Source organism: Camelus dromedarius, chromosome 3 (genome assembly GCF_036321535.1).
Source record: "Camelus dromedarius isolate mCamDro1 chromosome 3, mCamDro1.pat, whole genome shotgun sequence".
NCBI lineage: Eukaryota > Metazoa > Chordata > Mammalia > Artiodactyla > Camelidae > Camelus > Camelus dromedarius.
Genome location: NC_087438.1, coordinates 46,828,542 through 46,851,460, shown reverse-complemented (window position 1 = coordinate 46,851,460; position 22,919 = coordinate 46,828,542). Strand labels below are relative to the sequence as shown.

Genomic DNA, 22,919 nt, shown 5'->3' with positions numbered 1-22,919 from the left:
TATTCTCCAGCCTCTTTCTCCAATCCCCCAAAGCAGCCAAAAGAATTTACTGTTTTCCTCAAACACCTGAGGCTCCCCTACCCAGTGCAAAATTCCACTTGAAAAGTTTAGGACTTTCTCTCCTTTGAGGATTAGCTAAAGCCTCAGAAGCCCCCAAAATCCTTAACCAGTTCAGCTAATGATGGATCTTTCTCTCTTTTAAAACAATACAAAAATCATCTACAGAGTTCATGTGACCATTTCATCACATGCTGCCTTCTGGTGCTATCTTTACTGCAGATTAGAGTGGTGGAAAAGAATGTCAGCTGAGTTCAAAACAGAGCTTCATTGCTTCACGGCTGTGTGATAACAGGTGTGTTTCTTACCCATTCTATGCCTCGGTTTCCCCACCTGTGAAGAGAAGATAATAGCGCCTATCCCACAGAATTACTGAGATGACACAAAGTAATCTATGTAGAGCACTCAGTTCAGCACATGCTATGAAAGCACACAGTGAATGTGACAAAGGTAGCTAGTCTTACACCTTACCACCCTTGCCTGCAACCGTTAAGTCTTGTATTGTTATTTAATACATTATATTCTGTCTCCAATTCACTACGAGGAAGACAGGGACAAGAAAACACCCTTCACTGTACCCCTACAGTTTGGGCACAGCGCCTGCAAGCAGGAGGGCCTCATTTGCTGTTTTCGATACATGCAAAGCAGTTCACAGGCTGAGTCAATCAGGTAAATTCACTTTCACGGAAAAAAATATCACATCAGTACCTATTCAAATATCCACATAAATGAACAATATATACTGGCATCTTCACAAATTAAACTAAAATCCAGGAAGTGCCAATTTTAAACTGCCTTGCTTTTATATTCTTTTTGAAATGTCTTTAGATTTAAATATAAATATACTTTCATTGAAAACTAAATTCCTTTAAAGTACGTCTGCTCAAATTATGTACATACTCAAGCATTTAACACAGTACCTGGCACTCAAGAGATCCATCAATACTAGCTATTATTTTTCATAGTTTGAACTCATTATGGTGAACAGAAAAACAAAACATATAGAAGAAAAAAACCACACATGTAGAGGAAAAAATGGCAAACAACAAAATATTGTCAGAATTCCCCCTTAGGGATGTTATTATGCGTAGTTCTTGCTTATTTTTTCTCCCAGAGTTTTCAGCAAAGAATATGCATTTCTTTTATAATTATGGGTGAAACCAACAGTTTTTAAAGATACCCACAATGATGTCAAAGATATAGCCTTCCAAACAATCTGGTATTTTTCTAGCTAATTATAGTTTATTTTACAATTCTTGTGACTTGCCCAAGTAAATGCAGGGGAGCCTGTTTTGCATCGCAATTTCTTGTGCTCGTAAGTGCTTTTTCACAGTCACTGGGTAGTAGGTACCTCCTTTGACGGTGGCATCATTAGCAACAATCATGCATTCTACTCTGAAAGGCAGAAATTTGATTGGAAAAACAGTATGAGAGATTTCTTCAAAGTAAAGAGCAATTACATCTCATTACAAGACACTCCAATACAACGTGCAACTTCTAGTGATGGCCATTAGTAGACAATCTTATGATAAAAAAACTTTAATCACAGTTCACATTTCATTGATATAATATGATATAAAATGAATCACTTTTAACAAGTTTACAAACTCATGTTTATTTTTAAAGAATCATTACCCCATCTAAGTAGTGAAAAACTAACAACCTAAGCTACATTTCATAATGGCTCTTGAATGAAAGTGTCCTAACAAGGTAATGATACAAAACAAAACAAAATAAAAATCTAAGACTCAGGGAGAGAAAAATCCTTCATGATAAACCTTAAAAATTTCCTTTCAGGAATGTAATTTTCAAAAATAAAAACTGATCCATGTATTTGTTTTTCATATTTCAGAAGTTCTTCATGTTACCACCATTCGCTTTTCTATAAAACAAAAAAGAAGTTTAAAATATAACATCTTTCTTGCTTAAAGTAATAATAGGTGTAAACTTCAGAACGGTATACTGAAAACCGTTATAATGAGAGAACGGTATACTGAAAACGGTATAATGAGTCATCAGTGGTGTCCTTTCTCACCAAAACCACGGCCCACCAGTAACACACAAGGAGCAGGGAAGTGAATGACGAGGATCCTGGGGGCCAGTAAGGGAGGCTGCTTCATACTGCCAGGAAACCGAAAGATTAGAGGCTCACTTGAAACTTGAGAGAACAACAGTGTGGTCTTTACACAATTTAATCTTATATTTATGATGTTTTTGTTACCTCACTTTATATTCTCTGGATATCTAAAAAGTACCTCACTGAATCCTCGCTGAGAATGAAGTAGGGAACGGTATCTGAGCCTGCGGCCACAGGAAGTGCCATACATTTTATTAGGTATGTAGCCAGCAGCAGTGCTCACCACGAGACACCAGGGCTCCTCTCCTTGGAGCATCAGTTTTATTCACCAGGTCATTTAAAGCCTTTCTCTATATTATAATTAACATTTTACAGAGTGGGATGAAAATTTTTAATGACTTTAACATTAAACAAACTAGGACTTCGAAAGGAATTTAGGCTTACGGCGGGCTGCCGGGCCATAAGCCCACACCTCCAGAGTACGGTCACACCTCCCTGTCCTGGGGGGCTGCACCAGAACAGCTTAGGAACCGCCGGTACAGGGAAGAGCCCAGGCTATGAAGCCAGACAAAGCGAGGCTGAAATTCTGGCTCTGCCACTTGCTACATATGTGACCTTCGACCAGAGACACAACCACTTTTATGTGTCTTATTAAAATGTCACAGACATGTTACAGAATGAGAAGTAAAACTAGCCCACAAAAATATTGTATTGAGCATCTGCTGGTTTTGCCTGCCTAGGATCTATTCTTTTGGCAACAAAACTAAACTTTCTTTCAGAAGATGCCTCTTCTCTATTTTCAGTCCGTGTGGTTCTAGTGGGACTGCCCCCAAAGCCCATCTTCAAAGGTTAGCACGAGAAGCAGGCCTGTCCACTCCGACCCCAACTGCGGCTCAGCAATGGGCTTTGGTCCCTGTCCGTTCCCTTAGGGGCTCTCCCTCTGCTGCAGCAGCTAAGCCTATCAGAACAGAAGCCCAGGATGCCTGGCCAGCTCTGCACTGGGGCTCGAACAGACCATCTAGGAACAAAACCAAAACCAGCCAGTGACCCGATAACCCTGTTTGAGCTCCTAGATCCAGCTATGCCCTAACTTACCAGTTAAGAGAGTCAATAAATTCTTTTTTTGTTTAAACTAGTTTGAGTATCAATCATTTGCCAGAGAAGGAGTGCTGGCAGTATTCAATCATACGAATTATGTAAGAAAGGTCCATTTAAATTACAGTGAAGGACTACTCTGTACCTTTTAAATGACTGAAGTCTTGTTCAGTCATAATATTCAACACTAGAGCAGCTCTAGTGAAAAGGCAAAATTGGTCTTGCCTTGGCCCTTGCCAAGGGAGTCTCATGAGCTAAAATGCACATGCAGTACGGAACCCTGGCAACTGATGTTCACGGAGAACAACCTCAGAGAGCGGGTGTCTGTGAGAAGATTTCTAATTACAAAGTTTAAAATTTGCAGTGGAACTACACAAGGCGGTGCTCTGGCCCCTATCTCTCTGTCTCTTCAATATCTCTGTGGAATAAGGAGGACTCCACTCCTACCCCCAGCTAGAGAAAACAACAACACAGCATTGTCCTGTACGTATGATACAATTTCACTATGTCATTCTGAAAATAACCACAACAGATAATTTGGCCTCTAAGTTAATTCCTGTCATCCATTCTTTCACCCAACAAATATTTTTTTCAGAGCCTTCTATGTGCCACGTCCCATTCTAGGTATTAAGGACACAGGTGAACAAGGAGGGCAAGCTTCCTGATTTCATGGAGTTTCCATTCTAATGGGGAGGATCAGTTAGGGGAAGTAAATGATAAACAACAAATACACAAAGATAATCTGACTGCAAGGGCTATGAAGGAATAATAAAACAAGGTAATACAATTTCTACAATTATTATTATTACTAGTCATAAAATAGGATATAATAAAGCAAGGTAAAAGGTATAATAAAACAAGGTAATTGTGGTGGTGGCTATGTTCGGGTAGAACAGTCAAGGAATAACAACAACAGCAGCAGCAGCAGCCCATACTTGTATGACAGTCTCTAGGTACCAGCTACTGTTCTTGGGCTTTCCATAAACCCTCCTTTACAGATGGGAAAACAGGCAGAGAGAAATTAAGCAACCGGCCCACGGTCACCAACTACCAAGCAATATAGCCAGGAGTTGAGTCCATGTAGTCTGGCCTTAGAGTGCATGTTCCGAAGCACTGGGCACGGGAAATCTGAGTGGATAAGAAGAAGCCAGGCACTCCAAGAATCAAATGAAGAACATTTCATGCAGAGAAAGAGCTTGAATACAGGTCATAGGGTAAAAATGAGTTTAGCACGTGCAAGAAACAGCAAGACCAGGGTGGCTGACAGGTTACACGTAAAACGGTAAGGCGAGGAAAGAAGGCAGGGATCAGATCTTATAGGACCTCATAAGCCATGGTGAGGAATCTGAATTTGCCAGGAGGGCTACAGCTCAATTCCTCTTCAGCTAGCTACTACTGGAGGCAAAACTGGTCCCTTGATGCTAAACTGGTTTATAAATAAATTCCATATGACAGGTTTTCTTGGTGTCGATTTCAGAACTTATCGTGGAGCCTAAATCAGTATCTCTAACACTACCCAAAAATGTATAAAAGAGCATTAAAGGTATAAAAGAGTTAAATGACTTTTTTAATGGCCTTAGCTGAAAAGTTCCAGGCTGACACTGCCAATGATCATGATCATGCAGTAAAGAACAGGGACTCACCTGCTCATTCACTCACCACTGCCTGTCTACTCTCAATACCAAGAGTACAACTGTACTCTTAGGAATGGATGTTTCTGTGTAGTTGACTCATGATCCTAAAGCAAGAGCAGGGAGGGTAGGGAACATCTAACCTTCTCCAGCCTAGAATGGTCTGACAGGATATTACTCATGTCAAGTCAAGTGAATGACTTGAGAATTGCCAGCAAAATTCTTAGATCTCCAACAGATGTCTTAGATTAATGTTAGTCATCTTAGGAAGAATTATATTATTCCTAGGTTTTGACTCCAGCCTCATTTTTTCCCCTAACTTCAGTCTTATTTTTTATTTATGCCATCTTCTGCTATTTTATGACATTTTGTCAACAGTTGTAACTATTCTTTGTAATTAGGTGGGGTGCAAATAAAGCAAAAACAAACAACAACACAAAAAATACCTAGTACACTTACATAAGGTGAATATCGGCAGCAATTAAAACAGCCCATATTTTCAAAAGATTTGTATTAACTACATTAAAATTATTAGTCCATTTAAATATTTCCATTTCTTGGAACTAAAGAAATAATTAAAAGAGGAAAATATTATATGCACCAAGACATCCATTTACTATACTGTGTTTTAAAATAGCAAAAATTGGGGGGAAACAGAAGTCTACCAATGTTTCTATGGTTACAAATTGATAGCACACGACAAACCAATGAAAGTTATAAACGTCAAAAAAACACTTAATATAGCAAAGCACTAAATTCTCTCTGTGCTGTGATCATAAAATGTACACTGATTTAAGAAATATCTATTGAATGCCTACTACATGCCAGGCAGTGGTCTAGACACCAGAGTTGAAAAATACAAAGTCCTGCCCTTCATGAAGTTTGTATTCCATGGAGGGGGAAGATAGTGAAAAAAAAAAAAATCAAACAAATTAAACAAGATCATTAGAGGACAATGAGTACTTCAGGAAATAAATAGGATGTTGTGACAGACTAGTGAACTAGGAGCTTGCTCAGACAGAAACATCTGAGAAAAACTCTGAGAAGGGGATATTTGAGCTGAGAGGTAAAAGAAAGAAGAAGTCAGCCATTACACAAGGGAAAGGAAAAGTACAAAAGTCCTGGGCAATATAGAAAGCTGACAAGTTCAAAGAACTATCAGAAACGCAATGAGACTATGAAAAGTGGTAGGAAATAAAGTGAGCTGAAGAGAGAGCAAAAAGCCAGATCATGTAGGGCCTTGGAACCAAAATAACACACAAGATAACTTCAAGAGCAACAAGAAGTAGCTGGAAGGTTTTAAGCAGGGCAGTACTTAAATGATCAGAGCTGCAATTTTTTTTTTAAGATCACTTTGGATGCTATGTGGAAAACTGATCACAGGGAAGCAGCAGAAGGAAGCTGGTAGACCAGTTACTCAGTCTAGTCACCGTGGTAGACCAGGTGAGAGACAGGATAGCCTGGACTGAAGTAGTAGCAGTGGAGATGAGAAAAGTGGAGGGACCTGAGATATATTTCTGAGTAGGACCAACAAGATTTCCAGAAGGACTGGAGGATATGGTCAATAAGTTGAGAGAAACAGAAAATAAGATGTTTGATAAGTTAGATGATAGGATTTGGGGTGAATGTTTCTCCCCTCTGATTCTGGCTTTTTGTATAACTCTCATCACTCTCTTATCCAGTAATTCCTACTATATGCTGGAAATGGTAGTTTTTAACAGGCATCATTTATTAACTTGTTACTACATGCTAGCACTATCCTAAACATTTCACTTGACTCATTTAATCTTCTCATCTAATCTCACAATCCTCTCCAATAGCTACTATTATTATTCCATTTTATAATGAATCGTATTTTACAGACAAGGTACTGAGAGGTCAAAGCAATCTGCTAAAGGTCAAAGTGCTACAAAATGCTGGAGCCAAGATTCTCACTGAGGATGATGACTCCTGAACCTGTACCATTTTCAAGTGTAATTCAATCTCCTTCCAAATCAAGAACTTGATAAACTGAGAACAAGGCATGAAGCCAGAAAATAATAAAAGGTATAAAAGCATAAACAATACGAAAAAATTAGTATATCATAGGAAAAGTAGAAGAGCATGTTCCAACATGTTGACAGTCATTATGCCTGGAGGTATAATTAAGCATAACTCTCTTCCTTCATTATGATCTATAAATTTAGTTTAATTCTGCATTATCATTTTTTTAAAGTTTATTTTTAAGTGTCCTCTAAGATTCCAAGGAAAGAAACGTCTCCACACTGGGTGAACGTTACGCAAAGTACAAGTGGCAAAGAGCCATGGGGTAGGTTTGGGCGTTAAGGAAGGAAGCAAGCAAGAAGCAACCATGGTGAATGGCCGGAAGTCGCACCTCCCCTGAGGGCACAGACCATGGGGAGAAGGTGGAGGAACACGCATCATAAACTAGACTCTGACTCAAATGCAACTGCATCAGGCTCAGGGTCCACCTGCTTAACCTCAAAGCCGAGTTTTGCCAGTGGTTTGACCTTGGGCAAGTTATTTAACTCTCTAAGCCAGTTTCCTTGTCTGCAGAATGGAGGTGGCTATAACAGTACCCCTTCTCACAGACCTGTGGAGACGACTGAGACAAGCAGTCAGTGGGAAGTGTTTACTACAGTACCTGGCATGGTAACTGCAAGGTCATACGTACATATATACAAATAAATGCCACATCTAGCAATCTAGAGTCCCTAAGTCTACAGTGGTTCTCAAACATTAGCTTTCAAGAACTTAGAGAGCTTGTTGAAACACTGATTTCAGGGCCCCACACCCAGAATTTGATTCAGTACTTCTTGGGAAGACCTGATAATTGACATTTCTAACAAGTTCTCAGGTGATGCTGATGCTCCCTAGGGACCACATGTAGAAACTACTCCTCTAGCACAGTGGTTTTCACTCTAGATGTGCAACAGATCACCTGCACAATCTTGGAAAACTACACATACTGATTAAGCATGTCGGTCTGGACTGGGTCCCCCAGTCACTGCTAGGGGTTTTCCCTTTAATGTCTGCCCCTAAATCTCCACGGATGAATGCAACACCCGCCTGGTTAGGAAGCCTCAGTCCTAAATAATACCACTAGCGTAACACTTGCCTGCTCACACACAAAGCAGTGGGTGCTGGCTGCTCGTGCCTCATCGCCGGCCCTCTTCCTGACCCATGTGGTTGGCCGTAGGCAGAATACTCACCCTGACACTCTCCCAATGCCTGTAATAATGCCACCTGCTGGGACCTCCTCATCACCATACAACTGATAACCTGCAAACTGGGATAATTCCAGGAATGGAGACCTGAAGAGAAGAAAGGATGCTGCCTGAATTAATGTCATTTTTAAAAAATCATATTTCAACAGTTACGTGAGGAAAAGGAAGAGACTTTTTCTTTAATGGGGTAAGATTTCAAATACACATGTTGTACATAAAGTCTACAAAAAGAAAAGGATCTAAAACAAAATCCAGCATGACCACTTTGGGGATTTATACAGGATAGCCATACAAAGGCACACTAGGGACTTATTTTTAAAGCTGTTGTACAGATGTGTTTATTAAGATAGAAAGAGAATAGCACCTTATTGCATGTCAGCCCCTATCTTAGGAGCTTCAGAAACACTAACTCAGTTACTCCTCAGAACTACCTTCTGAAATGGATCCTATTATGATCCCCACTGACTGATGAGGAAACTGAAACACAGAGATTAGGTCAGTTGTCTAAGTTCCCACAACTACTAGTAAATGGTAGAACTGGGTTTTAATAAGTTCTTTAATAAGGGGCCAGGCTCTTAACCACTTATTCTCTCTCTCTTACTTAAATGTTCAAGATACATTAAGTGGGGAAAAAGGGGGTTATAAAACACCACATAAGGAGGGGAGGGTATAGCTCAAGTGGTAGAGTGAGTGCAGGCTTAGCATGCTCGAGGTCCTGGGTTCAATCCCCAGTACCTCCATTTAAATCAATCAATAAACCTAATTACCTCCCCCCTGAACAACAACAAAATAAATAAGTTAAAAAAAAAAACACCACATGTAGTATGATTCCATTTTTCTTTAAAAAAAAATGTGTCTGACACACAGGTGCATAACAAAAGTGTAGAAGGATACACACTAGGTGTTAATAGTGTTTATCTCCAGGCTGGGAGTGTGTGTGCATGTTTTAAGAAACAATGCTTCTGCGTCTTCATTTCTTTCTCTCTGACTGGTCTTGGTGCTTCCACCCTTGCTGCCCACAGTCTACTCACAAGACAGCAGCCAGAATAACTCTTCTAAAACATAAGTCAGATAGATTGTTAACAGTCTCCTGTTTCAAATCCTACAAGGTCTTCCCATTTCTTTCAAAGTAAATGCCAAAACTCTTACACTGGCCCACGAGGCCCTATGAAATTTGCCCCCTTCTTCTGCGACTTCTTCAGTCCCTCCTGGCTCCTTGAGCTTATCAGCATGTGTGACACTCTCCCACCTCAGAACCTGTGCGCTGGCCACTCCCTCTGCCTGCAACACTCTCTCCCCAGGCACTGACAGGGCCAACACTCTTCACTCCTTCCAATCGCAGCTCAAATGTCACCCCCTCAATGAGGCTGCCTATTCTAACCACTCATTTAAAACTGCAACTTGACCTTCACCTTTCTCTCTCATACCCAGGTCTACCTTCTTTCTCCCCCCATGACATTTATCACCTTTTAACACATATTATGTAACATAAAATTTATGACACTTATCATTTATTTTCTATCTCCTCTTGCTACAATGTATACTCCAGCAGGGCAAGGATCTTTGTCTGTTTTGTTTGCTGAAGTCTCACTACCACCTAAAACCTCACCTGACACATAGTCGCCTCGCAATAAACATTTGTAGTTGAATTTTACAATACAAACCGGAATTTAAAATCATTTATTTACAAAACTATCTAAGAAAGTACCATGGACTAGGGAACACCCTGAGCCAGCACTTAGGTATGTACCAACCCTGGGTCTAGAAGACAGTCGACTCTTTCTCTAGGTAACAGTTTTCCTCTTGATACGTGACGTGCCCGGGCTTTCTCACCACCTCCTGAGAGAAAAAACGTTATTAGATTAAATGGATACACTACAAGGTCTCCATTAACTTGACCCCAGAAAAACATAAAACACTTAGTCCAAAATAGAGTACTTTGTAAAAGTTAAACACATCCTTGAAAAACAGCTAATTTTTCAGATCATCCAAACCAGCATTTTTTAAAATCAATCTTTCCCTGATCCCACAGTATATCACACATTCTCTAAGTTCAGCAGTAATTACCTAAGGAAATAGTATAGTATTTTCTCTGCATCTCATGCATTGCAAATACATGCCTTGCCTCATCTCTACCACATTTACTAAAGACCTATAAAAATCTAGCACTGTACCATATGCTATGTGAAACTTAAAAAAATTCCTAACTTCATTTGTACCAGGCAACAACATTATTTTAGAAATAACTTCCATGATAATCACAGCAAAACTTAGCTAAAGGTTCCATTTAGTGACCTATAACATTTTAGACCCTCAAACAGGCAAGAGCTCAACACCTTGCATAGCAATTTAAAAGGCCCTTTTTGTTAGTATCCCGACTCACAGACCGTCTTCAGCGTTTCCTCATGTTGCTCCAGACAATTACAGGAATGGAAAAGTCTGCTGAGGAGCCCCGAGGAGGCTGCTTGAGGTGAGGGGTGCACCAAACCTCACCCAGTCTGAGAGCAGCCGGCTCAGTACCTGGAGACTATAACCTGCTCTTAGCAAACCAAGGTAACACATCAGAAAAGGGGATCAGATTGTACCTTAATACCTTCATCTTCACTGTTGCCCAAGAATTTCACCTTAGTGGACTCCTTACCTACCAGAATGTTCAGCTATTTGAGAAAGCTATTTCTTTGTTTTCTTAGTAAGTTCATACTGATTTCAAAAAAGCTACCAAGTGGCACAACCTTATTTTCAAATCAGTACTCTCTCCTGTTATCTAAGGGGATTTTGGTTTTTTTTCTAAAGAGGTGAAAAGCATATTTTTAAGATTAAATCTGCCTTAAAGTAACCAAGAAAATCATATCATACATCCAATCTTTTAAAATGAAAATAATCCTGGGAGGGAAAGACTTACAAGACAGTGTGAATTAAGTCAAACAGCTTTTCTCTCTTCTCCTAACCACAGGGAATTCAGAGTTCCCTACTGAGGTTGTTTAGAGGTAGTAGAGAGGGAGGACAGGAGGGTGACACAGAAGCAGAAGAAACTTCCAAGAGTGACACGTTCATTATCTTGACTGTGGCGACAGTTTCATGGAGGTATACATATGTCAAAGCTCATCAAATTGTACACTTTAAATAATGCAGTTTACTGTATGTCATTTAAACCTTATTAAAGTTGTTTAAATATAACTATTACAGAAAAATGAAGCTAAGGCAATGAAAGAAAGCCAGGCTTGAATGAGGATCTCTGGAGAATCAGGTGAAATGTGTCCACTAAGGGGCTAGCAGGGAAAAGAGCGGCAGGGGAGGGTGGGATGAAAAAGAAGTGATAAAATATATTTATTTTCTTTTAAGTACTTAGAACAACATTTTTCTTAAATCTGACTAGAGCTTGCTATTTAGAGCACCTGGAAAATTCTGGTTTTATTAGGAAAAATACGATGCAGATTCTCAGATCATGAATTCAGCTCCTCGGCATTTAAACTTGGCCTAGGATATGTGCACCACCACGAAAAGACAGCATGACACAGTGCCTTAGTTTTCCAAGGATTACTCTTAAAGATTTTGCATTAATTTTTTCAACTCCCAGACTCAGAGCCAGACAAGCCTGATGTTTTCCTTCAGTCTCATCTATCATATTGCACTGATTCTGAGACACACACATTTTGTTCACATTTTAACATTCCTGAAAATCAGGAGGCATTTTACAGTTTATAGCGTCTTTCCATTACTGTCGCCAGGGGGCAGTCGAACAACACGGCTGTCTGCCTCTGCATGCACAGCACAAGTGTCCAGCTGTGGTCACTTCAATGGTGCTATATGCATTGCTAGAACTATATGCATGGAGTTTAACATCCATTTTAAAATGCTTTCAAAAAACCACATAAGCCTTATCTTAAGGTCATTAAAAGACCCCTGTTCCAACCACCAAAACAATTTGCTTTTCTGTATCAATAAAGTTACTACCCAGTTTTAGAAAAACTGCTGTATCTATCAGCACTGCTGAATCTATCAAAACACTAACAGCCCTTCAATTAACTTGTGTTAAAGTACTCGGTTCTGGCTACCATGAGTAACACAGCTGGGATCATCCTTGTCCCGCCTACAGAAGTGACTAAACCACTCCTCAAGCAATCTTATATGCTCTAACAGGAACCAGAGGGAGAGCAAAGACAGTGCCCTCAGAAGAAACCTGAAACAAAGGTAGCAGTGAGGCAGGAAGGAAGGAAAAGACAAAAAGGAGGACAAGCAAGAGTCCATCCATCATCAGTCTTTTATTTATTGCAAGTTCTCTCAAATGAAAACGACAAGGGTTAACTTCCAAAGCAATCTGAAACAATGCCCCTTCCTCTTTCTGAAAATTACCAGCTCCTGATCAACACAATTACTGAGCTAACCTTACGGGCATTCACAAAATCGAAGAAAATACCCAGAGCGAAGTGCACAAAATCCTCCAAACAAAAACCACACAAACACACATACACACATTTTGTTGTTAGTGTTATTATGAGACTCACTAGAACTGCATCAAAAGTGTATATTTAGAGAGATTACTGATGGGTGATTTTTTTGTTTGTTTCTTCTTTATACTTTTCTATACTTTCCAAAATTTCTGTTATATATATTATACAAGTTTATATTACTTTTAAATTATATGTGCTTGTGTAACACCCATTTTCCTGGCATAACAGGACCAATTCTAGGCAACACTGCCAAGAAGGCTGTCCTTTCCTGGTTTCACTCCCCAAGGAGCCCTGCTCAGTCCACTCTTTTCCTTTACCAAACTGTCATATGAGCAGAACCCACCATCCCCACAGGTGCTCAGTGCTAAAGGACTCAACCACCTCTCTTATTCAAACCCAGTCATCTTAATATCCAAAGGGAATAATCATTTCATCAATACCACTCCCTAACAAAATATACTTTCATTTCAGCAAGGCTTTTGGTTCTTTTTCAGGAGACAATGCCTTATTACAGAATGGCTGCAAGAGTATGATTCCAGTCAACTTTCTGAAAAGACTACCAGCAGAATATTTTGCCTCTCAAATCATACCTAATAGACAAAAACTCATGTCATTTTTTATCACCACTTCCTCACACGAGAACAGAGCTTCAAGAGGTACCTGGTTGGGGGGAGGAAATAGCTCTAGTGTTAGAGCACATGCATGAGGTCCTGGATTCAACCCCCAGTGCCTCCATAATAAATAAACAAACAAACAAACCTAACAACCTACCCGTTCCCCACCCCGCAAAAAGGTAACTGCTCAAAAAGAATGATAAATGTCCACCACCACTGTTTTCACAAGACATCCTCCTACTTACACAGCCCCTCTCACTAGAGAGAAAATAGGGTGGTCTGGGGACAGTATAATTGACATTCTTTGCCTTTTGACTGCTTGCTTTCCTTTCCTCTTTTCCTGAAAACAGTACTGCCACCATCACGAAGTTCCAGGAGCTGCCAGCCACAGGATCCTCGAGCCCTAGTGCGCATGGGTCAGGTTAAGTACCACACCCCTGGACACAGTGACTGGGCCAAGGAGTGAACATGGGACCCAAGTGAGCACATCAAAGTTTTCCAAATTGGAGATGAAAGAATAACTAGATCTTTCCTTCAGATCGTAAACTGTAAGAGCATATAATCCCTGGACTGTCAATAACCTACTTCCCCACCTCAGAGAAGCCAGAAGAGAATGCGGTCCACACACAGAGACACATCCTGAGATGAGAGAAGGTGGGCAAAGACAGTGAGTCCTGGAAGGATCGGGGCCCTCGGACCCAGTAAGCACTGCCTTTCTATGGTTTGGTTACAAAAAGCACCAAATGTCACCTTATGGATTAAACAAGTTTGATATAGATTACTGTGACTTGAAACCATAGAGACCAAATACAGCTATTTTCAAAATAATATTCTTCATTTATTACAAATATCTAAGCTAGAAGGAGCTATATAAAGTGAAGGAGGCTTCTTTTTTTTTCTCTTTTTTCTCCCTTACACCCTCATAAAACAAGAGTAGTCACCGCCATCTGAATGAGATCTCTGCTTCAGCTGGTCCCACACTGAGTTCTATGTTTGTTCAGGTCATGGTAGCTTTCAGAGGATTTAATTGATTTTGACACTAACCTGCTATAGTAAAAAAAAAAGAGAGAGAGATCAAGATACTCCAAACGGGTTTATTTTGGGGCCTTATCAATTAATTTTGATTAATCTATTAAGTCAGAAGAAGACAGAAATGTGCGCTTGATGTAAACAATGCCTATAATTCACAGACCCGCTCCTAAGTCTCAAGTTATGAATGAGGTACTGCAAATTTACAAGGATTAAGTAACTAGACCCAAGTTATTTAACTATTAGAGGAACAAATCAGTCCACTCTCAAAATTCTACAAAGCTCAAAATACCGAGCTTACTTCTTCCCTTCTACCTATACAAATGAACAGACAACTTTAGATGATCTCTCTGTCCATCTGCCATTCTTAAACCAATAGTCCATGGTTGGGCATATGAGTTGTTTCCATGTGTTGGCAATTATAAATAGTGTTATTATGAACATTGGGGTGCATGTTTTTGAATTAGAGCTTTCATCTTTTCTAGATATATGCCAAGGAGTGGGATTGCTGGATCATATGGAAACTCTATTTTTAGTTTTTTAAGGAACTTCCATACTGTTTTCCACAGTGGCTGAGCCAGTTTACATTTCCACCAATAGTAAATGCACAGTCTTGAAGAGTGAAAAGCTTAATGCTACTGTTTTTTTCTAAAACCAATAATTATAAAGGAACATCTTAACTAAAAGCATAAACTGAAGAATAAATGAGTGCTTACCTAGTCTTATTTTCTGTGCTCGCTCATGGAGTTGATTTACTAGTGCTTTCATCTGTTTGTAGTTTTCCTAAAAGCAAAGAAAGAAAAAAAGAGGGAGATGGTTATTGGAAAGCAATTATCTTTTTACCAAAATAAGGGTTAAGAAGAACATCATTATATACCAATTCCATGTGGCCTCCACACTGGGCCAACTCCATTATGTAAAAAAGATTAACTAATTCCTGCCTCTCTATCTTTGCTCAAGCTCTCCCTCATTACCACCATCCCTGTCTGGTCCACCTAGTCAAATCTTACCCCTCTTCTAAAACCTAATTCTTGGTCCAGCTCATCTCTAACACCATGTCTGGCTACTCCTACTCATTTTACAATGTTCTTCCTTACACATCTACTGAACCGAACTGATCTCTGTTCTCCTCTGCGAAGAAAGATAAGTTCTCAGAGGGTTAGAATGCCACCTTCTGTCCCATCAGTCACTTTCCTGAGAGGATTCCAACCAATGCCAAAATACTAGCTTTTACTTACTGACAAATTACACTTAAAAACAAAGCCCAGGGAGAAAATGGATCCTACTTTATGTTCAAAAAGGAACAAAACTCTGTTTGCATATGTTTACAAATCTTCTAGAGAAGTATATAAGCAAATATAAACACTGAGAAGTGGAAAAAGGGTAGAGGGACTAACTTTTCACCTTTGTTCTTTAAATTTTATCTGATCAGCACACTGATTTAGAACAATACAGAAGTAGGTAGTTATTTTGGAAAATTCAGAGTTTATCCCACAAACACACTTTCTTCCCCATAATGTTACAAACATCTCAGGTGACTTAATTCCTTTTATGTGACATAATGTTAAGCAGCTTTCCAGCTGTTCAAAATTAGATGAATTAACACTCTTTACAGTATAGCTCCATTATTTCCTATTTTCTCCAACTCTGAGCACTCCTGAGGTCATGGTTTCTGCTACACTTTTTTGCTCTGCAAAGTCCAGAAAAAAAAAAAGAAGAGATAAGCAACACACTGTTAGGGAAAGAATCTCTGCCCTGGAATAGGGGGATCCCAACCCCTGGACAGCACCTGCCAGCCCTGTGATTATTGCCGTTCTAAGCTCACCAAGCCCTGCATCCTAAGGCAGAGAACCTGCTGGGCACATGGTCGAGGAATTTGCTAAGAATAGTGTTTCCCAACCTTGCTAGACATTGGAATCACTGGGAAGCTTTTAAACATAAAAATAAATACTGATGACTGGTCCTACCCACCCCCTCTCCCCCCGCCCCAGAGAGTCAGATGTCATTGGTTGTGTGTGTAGCCTGGGCATTAAACACACTACAAGCTCCCCAAGTAAACTGGAAGAAATATTGTTAAAATGACCATATTACCCAAGGCAATCTACAGAGTCAATGAAATCCCTATCAAAATACCAACAGCATTTTTCACAGAACAAGGACAAATAATTCTAAAATTTGTATGGGAACACAAAAGACTCCAAATAGTTTCTAAGCTTGTGCAAATAACATTTAAATTGTGAAAATGACTTTCAGAGAAAAAACATTTTATATAATTCCTGCCTTTGGGAAAACAGGAGATTGAAAGAAAATCAGCAGGCTGAAGCAGAAACAGTATCCAATGAGAGGCTTCCAAAAGTCTATAGATTTTCTGGGATCAGAAGAGAATGTTTAATTCAGAAACACTGGTTACTGTGGTCTAGGCACTATTTTAGGTATTTGGTATAGATGTGTAGGAATGGAATCAGAATTTTGTGGGGGAGATGGACAAGAAAGCAGTGCACTGTAGTAAGTGGTGCCTAAAGCTTAAAAAAGTGGTTGTAGAAAACTGCAGTTAGAAAGTAACAAGTGAGTTGGATCTTGTGTTGGGTAAGAACTGGCCAGGTTCAGGGAAGAGGATGGGAGACAAGACTACACAAACTATTTTCACAAGCTTAGAAACCATGGAACAGACTGAAAATTTCCAGCTCTGATAGTTCTCAAACGAGGAGTTGTTCTTTGACTTTGTGATACTTCACAATTGCAAGAAAGTCCATTTAAAGATAACTATTTTCTATTAACATTACCAACTATTTAAAGTCTGGTAAGCACAACCCAGGGTTAGCTGTGTTAGGCCAGTGGTTCCCAAAGTTGACGGCCACCAAGATCCTCCTCTCCTTCCAACTTCATTAACAATGCAAACACCAGGACCCCCCCCCAAGACTGAAAAGGTGAGGCTTAAGGCAGCCTCCCAGATGACACTGCTAGGCCAGGTTTTGAGAACCAGTGATTTTAAACATACAAAGTAGAGCGCCAGTGCTAAAAGTGAACTAAAATGTATCTGATTTCTAATTGTTTTCTTTTTCAAACCCTCTAGTGCGTCCCAGAATCGTGACTGGGGATCCAGAGAAGAGAGCAGCTGTTGTAAAAGTGTGCCCACCCTCCACCTGCTCCCCAGTCCGGCCAGCGCCTTGTCCCGTCGGTCCGGCACTGGTGGATAGGCGGAAGAGAAATCACTGACTCGGGCTGGGTCCTCCAGACCCAGGCCGCTCACCCAGCCTACCTGGTAGACCGCAGAGCTCGAGTCCGCCTGGGTGCCCAGCGTGGCCACGGAGTCCCCATGATAGGCGCGCAGCGCGGGGATGGCGGCGCGGGCGCACGGACGCAGCGCTAACCTCAGAGCGGCCAACATGGCAGCGGGCACAGAGGGAGGAAGGAGTGCGAGAGAGCGGCCTGTGCCGGTCCCCTCCGACTCCCACGCTTCGGGCTACAGCTCAGCAGCTACCATCCTTGCAGCCCTAACCCGCCCGAAACCTCCCGGATTCTCACGCCAGCCTCAGCACGTGCCTGCTCACGCCGCCCGTGATTGGTCGGCCAGCACTACGCCCCTCTGAACTCAGCCAATAAGGGGCAGAGGCGCAGCCCCGCGAGGCCTGTCCCATCGCGAGCCCAGGAGGGTTGCAGGGTCCCGAGGCGGGGCGACCCTCTTGTGGTCGCCCCGCCTCCCGCGACGCAGCGCTGCAGAGCTGAGGCTAAGTTCCTTTGGGGTCGGTCTTAGTTCTTTCTCTGTGTGCTGTTTTCTTCTTCCCCAGCTGATAGAAAGGGTATTCTGGGACTTGAAAAGCTTATCCTCATATGAGAGCTGGACACTGAACAGGCTTATTAAGCTTCCCTCAGAAATTAAACTCTTAAAGGAGATATTTATTCATTCTTTCAACAAATATTTAGTGTTTCATGTCAGGTGCTATTCTGGCTCTGGGGATACAGTGGACAACAGGCAAAGTGCCTTCTTTTGTAACAGATTATAAGCAAGTAAACAAAAAAAATTCTAATAGTGATAAATTACAATTTAAATGTACTTTTAAAACTTTGCCTATAACAAATCTGAGCTTCCTCATAATCTCATCCTCTGGACAATGAGAAAAAAATTAATCTTATTTAGTCCATTCAAGTTTGAGGTTTATTTTGAGTTAATTTTTCGTATATGGTGTTAGATAAAGGTCTGGCTTCATTCTTTTCTATGTAGATATCCAGTTTTTCCAAGGCCATTTGTTGATAAGACTGTCCTTTCCCCACTGAATAGTCTTGACACCCTTGTCAAAAATTATTTCATATACAATGGTTTATTTCTGGACTTTTTATTCTGTTCCATTGGTCTGTATGTCTCCTTATGCCAGTAGCACACAATTTTGGTTACTGTAGCTTTGTCCTAAGCTTTGAAGTCATAAAGTGTGAATCTTCCAGCCATGTTCTTTTTTTTCAAGATTTTCTTGGCTATGTAGGGCCCCTTGAGATTTCATATTAATTTTAAGTCTGGTTTTTTCTATTTCTGCAAAAAGTGTCAGGATTTTAGTAGGGGCTGCACTGAATCTGTTGATCACGTTGGGTACTAGTGATATCTTGACACTATTAAGTCTTCCAATCTATGAACATAGGGTATGTTTCCATTTATTTATGTCTTTAATTCCTTTCAGCAATAATTTTTTAGTTTTAATTGTGCAAATCTTTCACCTCCTTGGTTAATTCCTATTTTGTTCTTTTTGGTGCTATTTAAATGGAATAGTTTTTGTAATTTCCTTTTCAGCTTGTTCGTTATTAGTGTGTAGAAATACAACTGATTTTTGTGTGTGAACTTTGTATACTGCTACTTTGCTGAATTCATTTATTAATTCTGAAAAACTGTGTGTGTGTGTGTGTGTAATCTTTAGGACTTTCTACATGTAATAAATCATCTATGAACAGAGATAATTTTACTTCTTCCATCCCAATTTAAATGCCTTCTATTTCTCATTCTTACTTAATTGCTCCAGTTAGAACTTGAAGTATTATATTGAATTGAAGTGGTGAAAGTGGAAACTTGTGTTGTTCCTGATCTTACAGGAAAATCTTTCAGTCTTTCAGTAGTGAGTATGACATCTGCTGTGAGTTTTTCATATGTAGCTTTTATGATGTTAAGCCTTCTCTTCCTAGTTTGTTGAGTGTTTTTATCAGGAAAGAGTGTTAAATTTTGTCATCTGCTTATTCTGCATCAGTTGAGATGATCATGTGGGGTTTTTTCCCTTCATTCTATTAATGTTGCGCACTACATTGATCAATTTCATTTTATACCTATTTAATGTTAGACATACTTAAAATTTTACTTGTCTGTATTTATCCTGTTTATCTTATCATTATAACTGAGTTTCTAAGTCTGTTTGCTAAGAACAAATAGCATTCCTATAGTATTAAAAGTCTTGCTTTAATAGCTCCAAGGGCTAGTTTGAAAACTTAAGACTGAATGGATGTTATAGAAAATACATTTGTTAAAATCTTTAAAAATGTTTTTTTTTTAATTCTTTTTTTGGGGGGAGGTAATTAGGTTGGTTTGTGTGTGTATACACACATACATAAATATAGATATAGATATACACACATACATATATAAATATAAATATATATATATATATATATATATTTCTTTTTATTGGCGGTAGTAGGGCTTGAACCCAGGACCTCATGTGTGCTAAGCACATACCCTACCACTGAACTACATCCTCCCCCTAAAATCTTAATTACAATACAAAAATCAACTGTTTTTCTGTTCCAACAGTAAATATACATGTAAAAATAAGCATTTAAAAACATCCTTTATAAAGATATCAGAGAATATCTTAGAAATAAATCTAAGAAAAGATGTGCCTCTCCTAGGTATTGACACAAGAGAAATAAAAGCATGTCTACAAAAAGATTTATACAAGAATATTTATAGTAGCTTTATTCCAAAGAGCCAAAATTTGGAAACAACCAGTAGAAAAGTGGATGGGTAATTATGGTATATTTATATAATGTGGTATACACATAAAATGGAGTACAACTCAGCAACAACTGGAAACTACTAGCATGCTAAAAAAGCGGATGAATCCCCAAAATATGTTGAGCAAAAGTAACCAGATACAAAAGAATATGTAATATAAAGTGTGTCTATATATACACACACAAACACACACATAGTTCAGGATCAGGCAAAACTAATCTCTGTGGGTGACAGTGGGGAAGGGTCTAAAGGAATTTCCAGAGATGCTGGGAATGTATATTTATTTTGTGGGGTGGTTACACAGGTGTGTGCATTGTCAGTATCCAAACTGAACACTTCAGATCAGTGTACTTTACTCTTTCCCTGCCACCGCGGAGTCCTGCGGAGGCGGAGGCTGGTGCATTCAAGATTCTGCTCCACCCGTGACCCACCACCATGGCCGAGGCAGGCACTGCTGCTGCAGGTGTAATGGATGTCATTACTGCTCTGCAAAGAGGTGCTGAAGACCGCCTTCATCCACGATGGCCTAATATGTAGAATTCATGAAGCTCCCAAAGCCTTAGACAAGCGCCAAGCCCATCTTTGTGTGCCTGCATCCAACTGTGATGAGCCTTTGTATGTCAAGTTGGTGGAGGCCCTTTGTGCTGAGCAGCAAACCAACCTAATTAAGGTTGATGACACAAGAAACTATGGGAATGGGTAGGCCTCTGTAAAACTGACAGAGAGGGAAAACCCCATAAAGTGGTTGGTTGCAGTTGTGTGGTGGTTAAGGACTATGGCAAAGAGTCTCAGGCCAAGGATGTCATCAAGTACTTCAAATGTAAGAAATGATCAAATAAAAAAACTTGGCTCTTGAAAAAAAAATATTAGTGTACTTTATTAAATGAAAATTATGCTTTAAAAATGTTCATTGTAGAAAACTGTTGACTTAAGATTATGAATTTAGTCAAAGAATGACATATTCTGTAACTTGATTCTGCAAATTTGTTATAATTTTCTTCTATGAATTTTGTGACTAACAAAGTCACTTCTAAAAAGGAATGGACATTTGAATTTTCTCCAATAGAAGTAAAAATTGAGACACTCTCTCCCCCTCCCCCCCAAAAAGGGGAACAAAACAAAAAATGAGAAGGTAGATAGGAAGGGAAGGAAGAAGTGGAAAAGAGCAAAGATAACTTAGGGAACCAGTAAAGTAGGTTGAAAAATCTGATTAATAGGAATTCCAGATATGAGAACGGTGAAAATGAAAGAGGAATTATCAAAGCAATAATGCAAGAACATTTTCCGAAGGAAATGTTCTTATTAAAGGCCCATAAATGCCCAGCAGCGTGAATGGGGACAGGAAAGTGTGGGGGCACATTATTATGCAGAATACCATTGATACAGGAAAATGGGGCAAGAGAGGATGGTTGTGTCCCAGGTCTTGGTGGAGATCCTAGGATGTGCCTCGCCAAGTCAGGGTCCTTAGCTTCACGAGTTCAAGGGCAAGCCATAGAAGAGTGCAGGTAGATTTATTCAGAGAGATACATACTCCACAGAGTGCAGGCCGTCTCAGAAGGCCAGAGATGCCACGAGGCATGGTGGTGTTTAGTTTAAGGTAAAAGTAGATACACTACATAGAGTGCAGGTCATCTCCAAAGGCAAGAGAGTGACCACGAGGTGCGAGGTGCGGGGGTTAGTTTTTATGGGCTTGGTAACTTCATATGCTAACAGGTGGGAGGATTAGCCCAGCTACTTTGGGGAAGAGGATGGGAGTCCCAGGAACTCGGCCATCACCCACCCTTTGAACTTTTATGGTCAGCCTTGAAACTGTTCCGGCACCTGTGAAACTGTTATGGCACCATTTAGCATGCTATTGTATTTTAATGAGTGTGTATTGAAGCTTAAGGTCTACTGGGAGTTGAATCTTCCACCATCTTGGTGCCAACTGTTGTGTCATTCTTTTAATGGTTGTGCCCTACCACCTTCCCTCCTGTCTCATTTAGTACACAAAATATGAGATATAAATAACTTGACCTTGCTACAAGTTGGCAGATTTAACTTTACATTGCAAGAGAAAACACAAAGACTGACACAGCTCATGTATAGAAAGTCAGACCATCTGAACAGAAGTCCAATTATTCCTGGCACTGAGGCCAAAGAGAAGTATCTCCTATAGATTTTCGTAAGTAGGATACTGGATGATATAATAAAGTCTACAACATCATTACAGTAAAAACAACTATTTTTTTAGGCCTTTGGGACTATTTCACTTAATGTCCCTAAACATGAGCAGACTAAATAATGTACCCCACATACTAGGCTCTTGGATGAGCTGACAAAATCCAAGACCAAAATTTTTTCTATCCGGAGAAATGGCTAGACTACCATTTAGAAAAATTTCCACAAATATTTCTCTCAGCTGAATTTTTTGATTGAGATTTTGCCAATATCCACTTGAGAAGTCCAGGATCATAGTATATCCATAACTAAAGTTTCCCATCTGTCTTTCTGTACAGAGAAAACAAAGTGGGAAAAAGAGTGAAAGATTAACTTCTTATGTGTAAAAATTCATTGTATAAGGAGTTAGTAAACAAACAAAAAAATAAGCAACTCTACATATGTCCCAAATGTGGGGGAAAGTGTATTCTTTATTCTTGCAAAATCAAAAAATATCCTTCACAGCATGCATATGAGAAAAAAGATTAATTCTTCCAGTTATACAGTATTTTCATGGAAGTGAGAAAGGAGGAAAGGGGGCAGGGCACAA

General features: G+C 39.8%; 1 protein-coding gene and 1 pseudogene across 1 annotated transcript in view; one reads left to right on the top strand and one right to left on the bottom strand.

Annotated features, from left to right (window-relative positions):
- The window catches only part of MCCC2 (methylcrotonyl-CoA carboxylase subunit 2), a 58,957-nt gene extending 41,242 nt beyond the window's left edge, over positions 1-17,715 (bottom strand). Inside the window, exons 1-5 of the mRNA XM_010974975.3 lie at positions 17,441-17,715; positions 14,898-14,964; positions 9,842-9,926; positions 8,073-8,174; positions 1,325-1,452 (exon numbers count right to left, since the gene is read on the bottom strand). Of these exons, the coding sequence (XP_010973277.2) occupies positions 1,325-1,452; positions 8,073-8,174; positions 9,842-9,926; positions 14,898-14,964; positions 17,441-17,569 (511 nt within the window). The 5' untranslated portion in view covers positions 17,570-17,715. The remainder of the gene's footprint in view (positions 1-1,324; positions 1,453-8,072; positions 8,175-9,841; positions 9,927-14,897; positions 14,965-17,440) is intronic.
- Positions 17,716-19,912: 2,197 nt separating this feature from the next.
- Positions 19,913-21,014, top strand: LOC105084777 (small ribosomal subunit protein eS12-like; annotated as a pseudogene).
- The last annotated feature ends 1,905 nt before the right edge of the window (positions 21,015-22,919 follow it).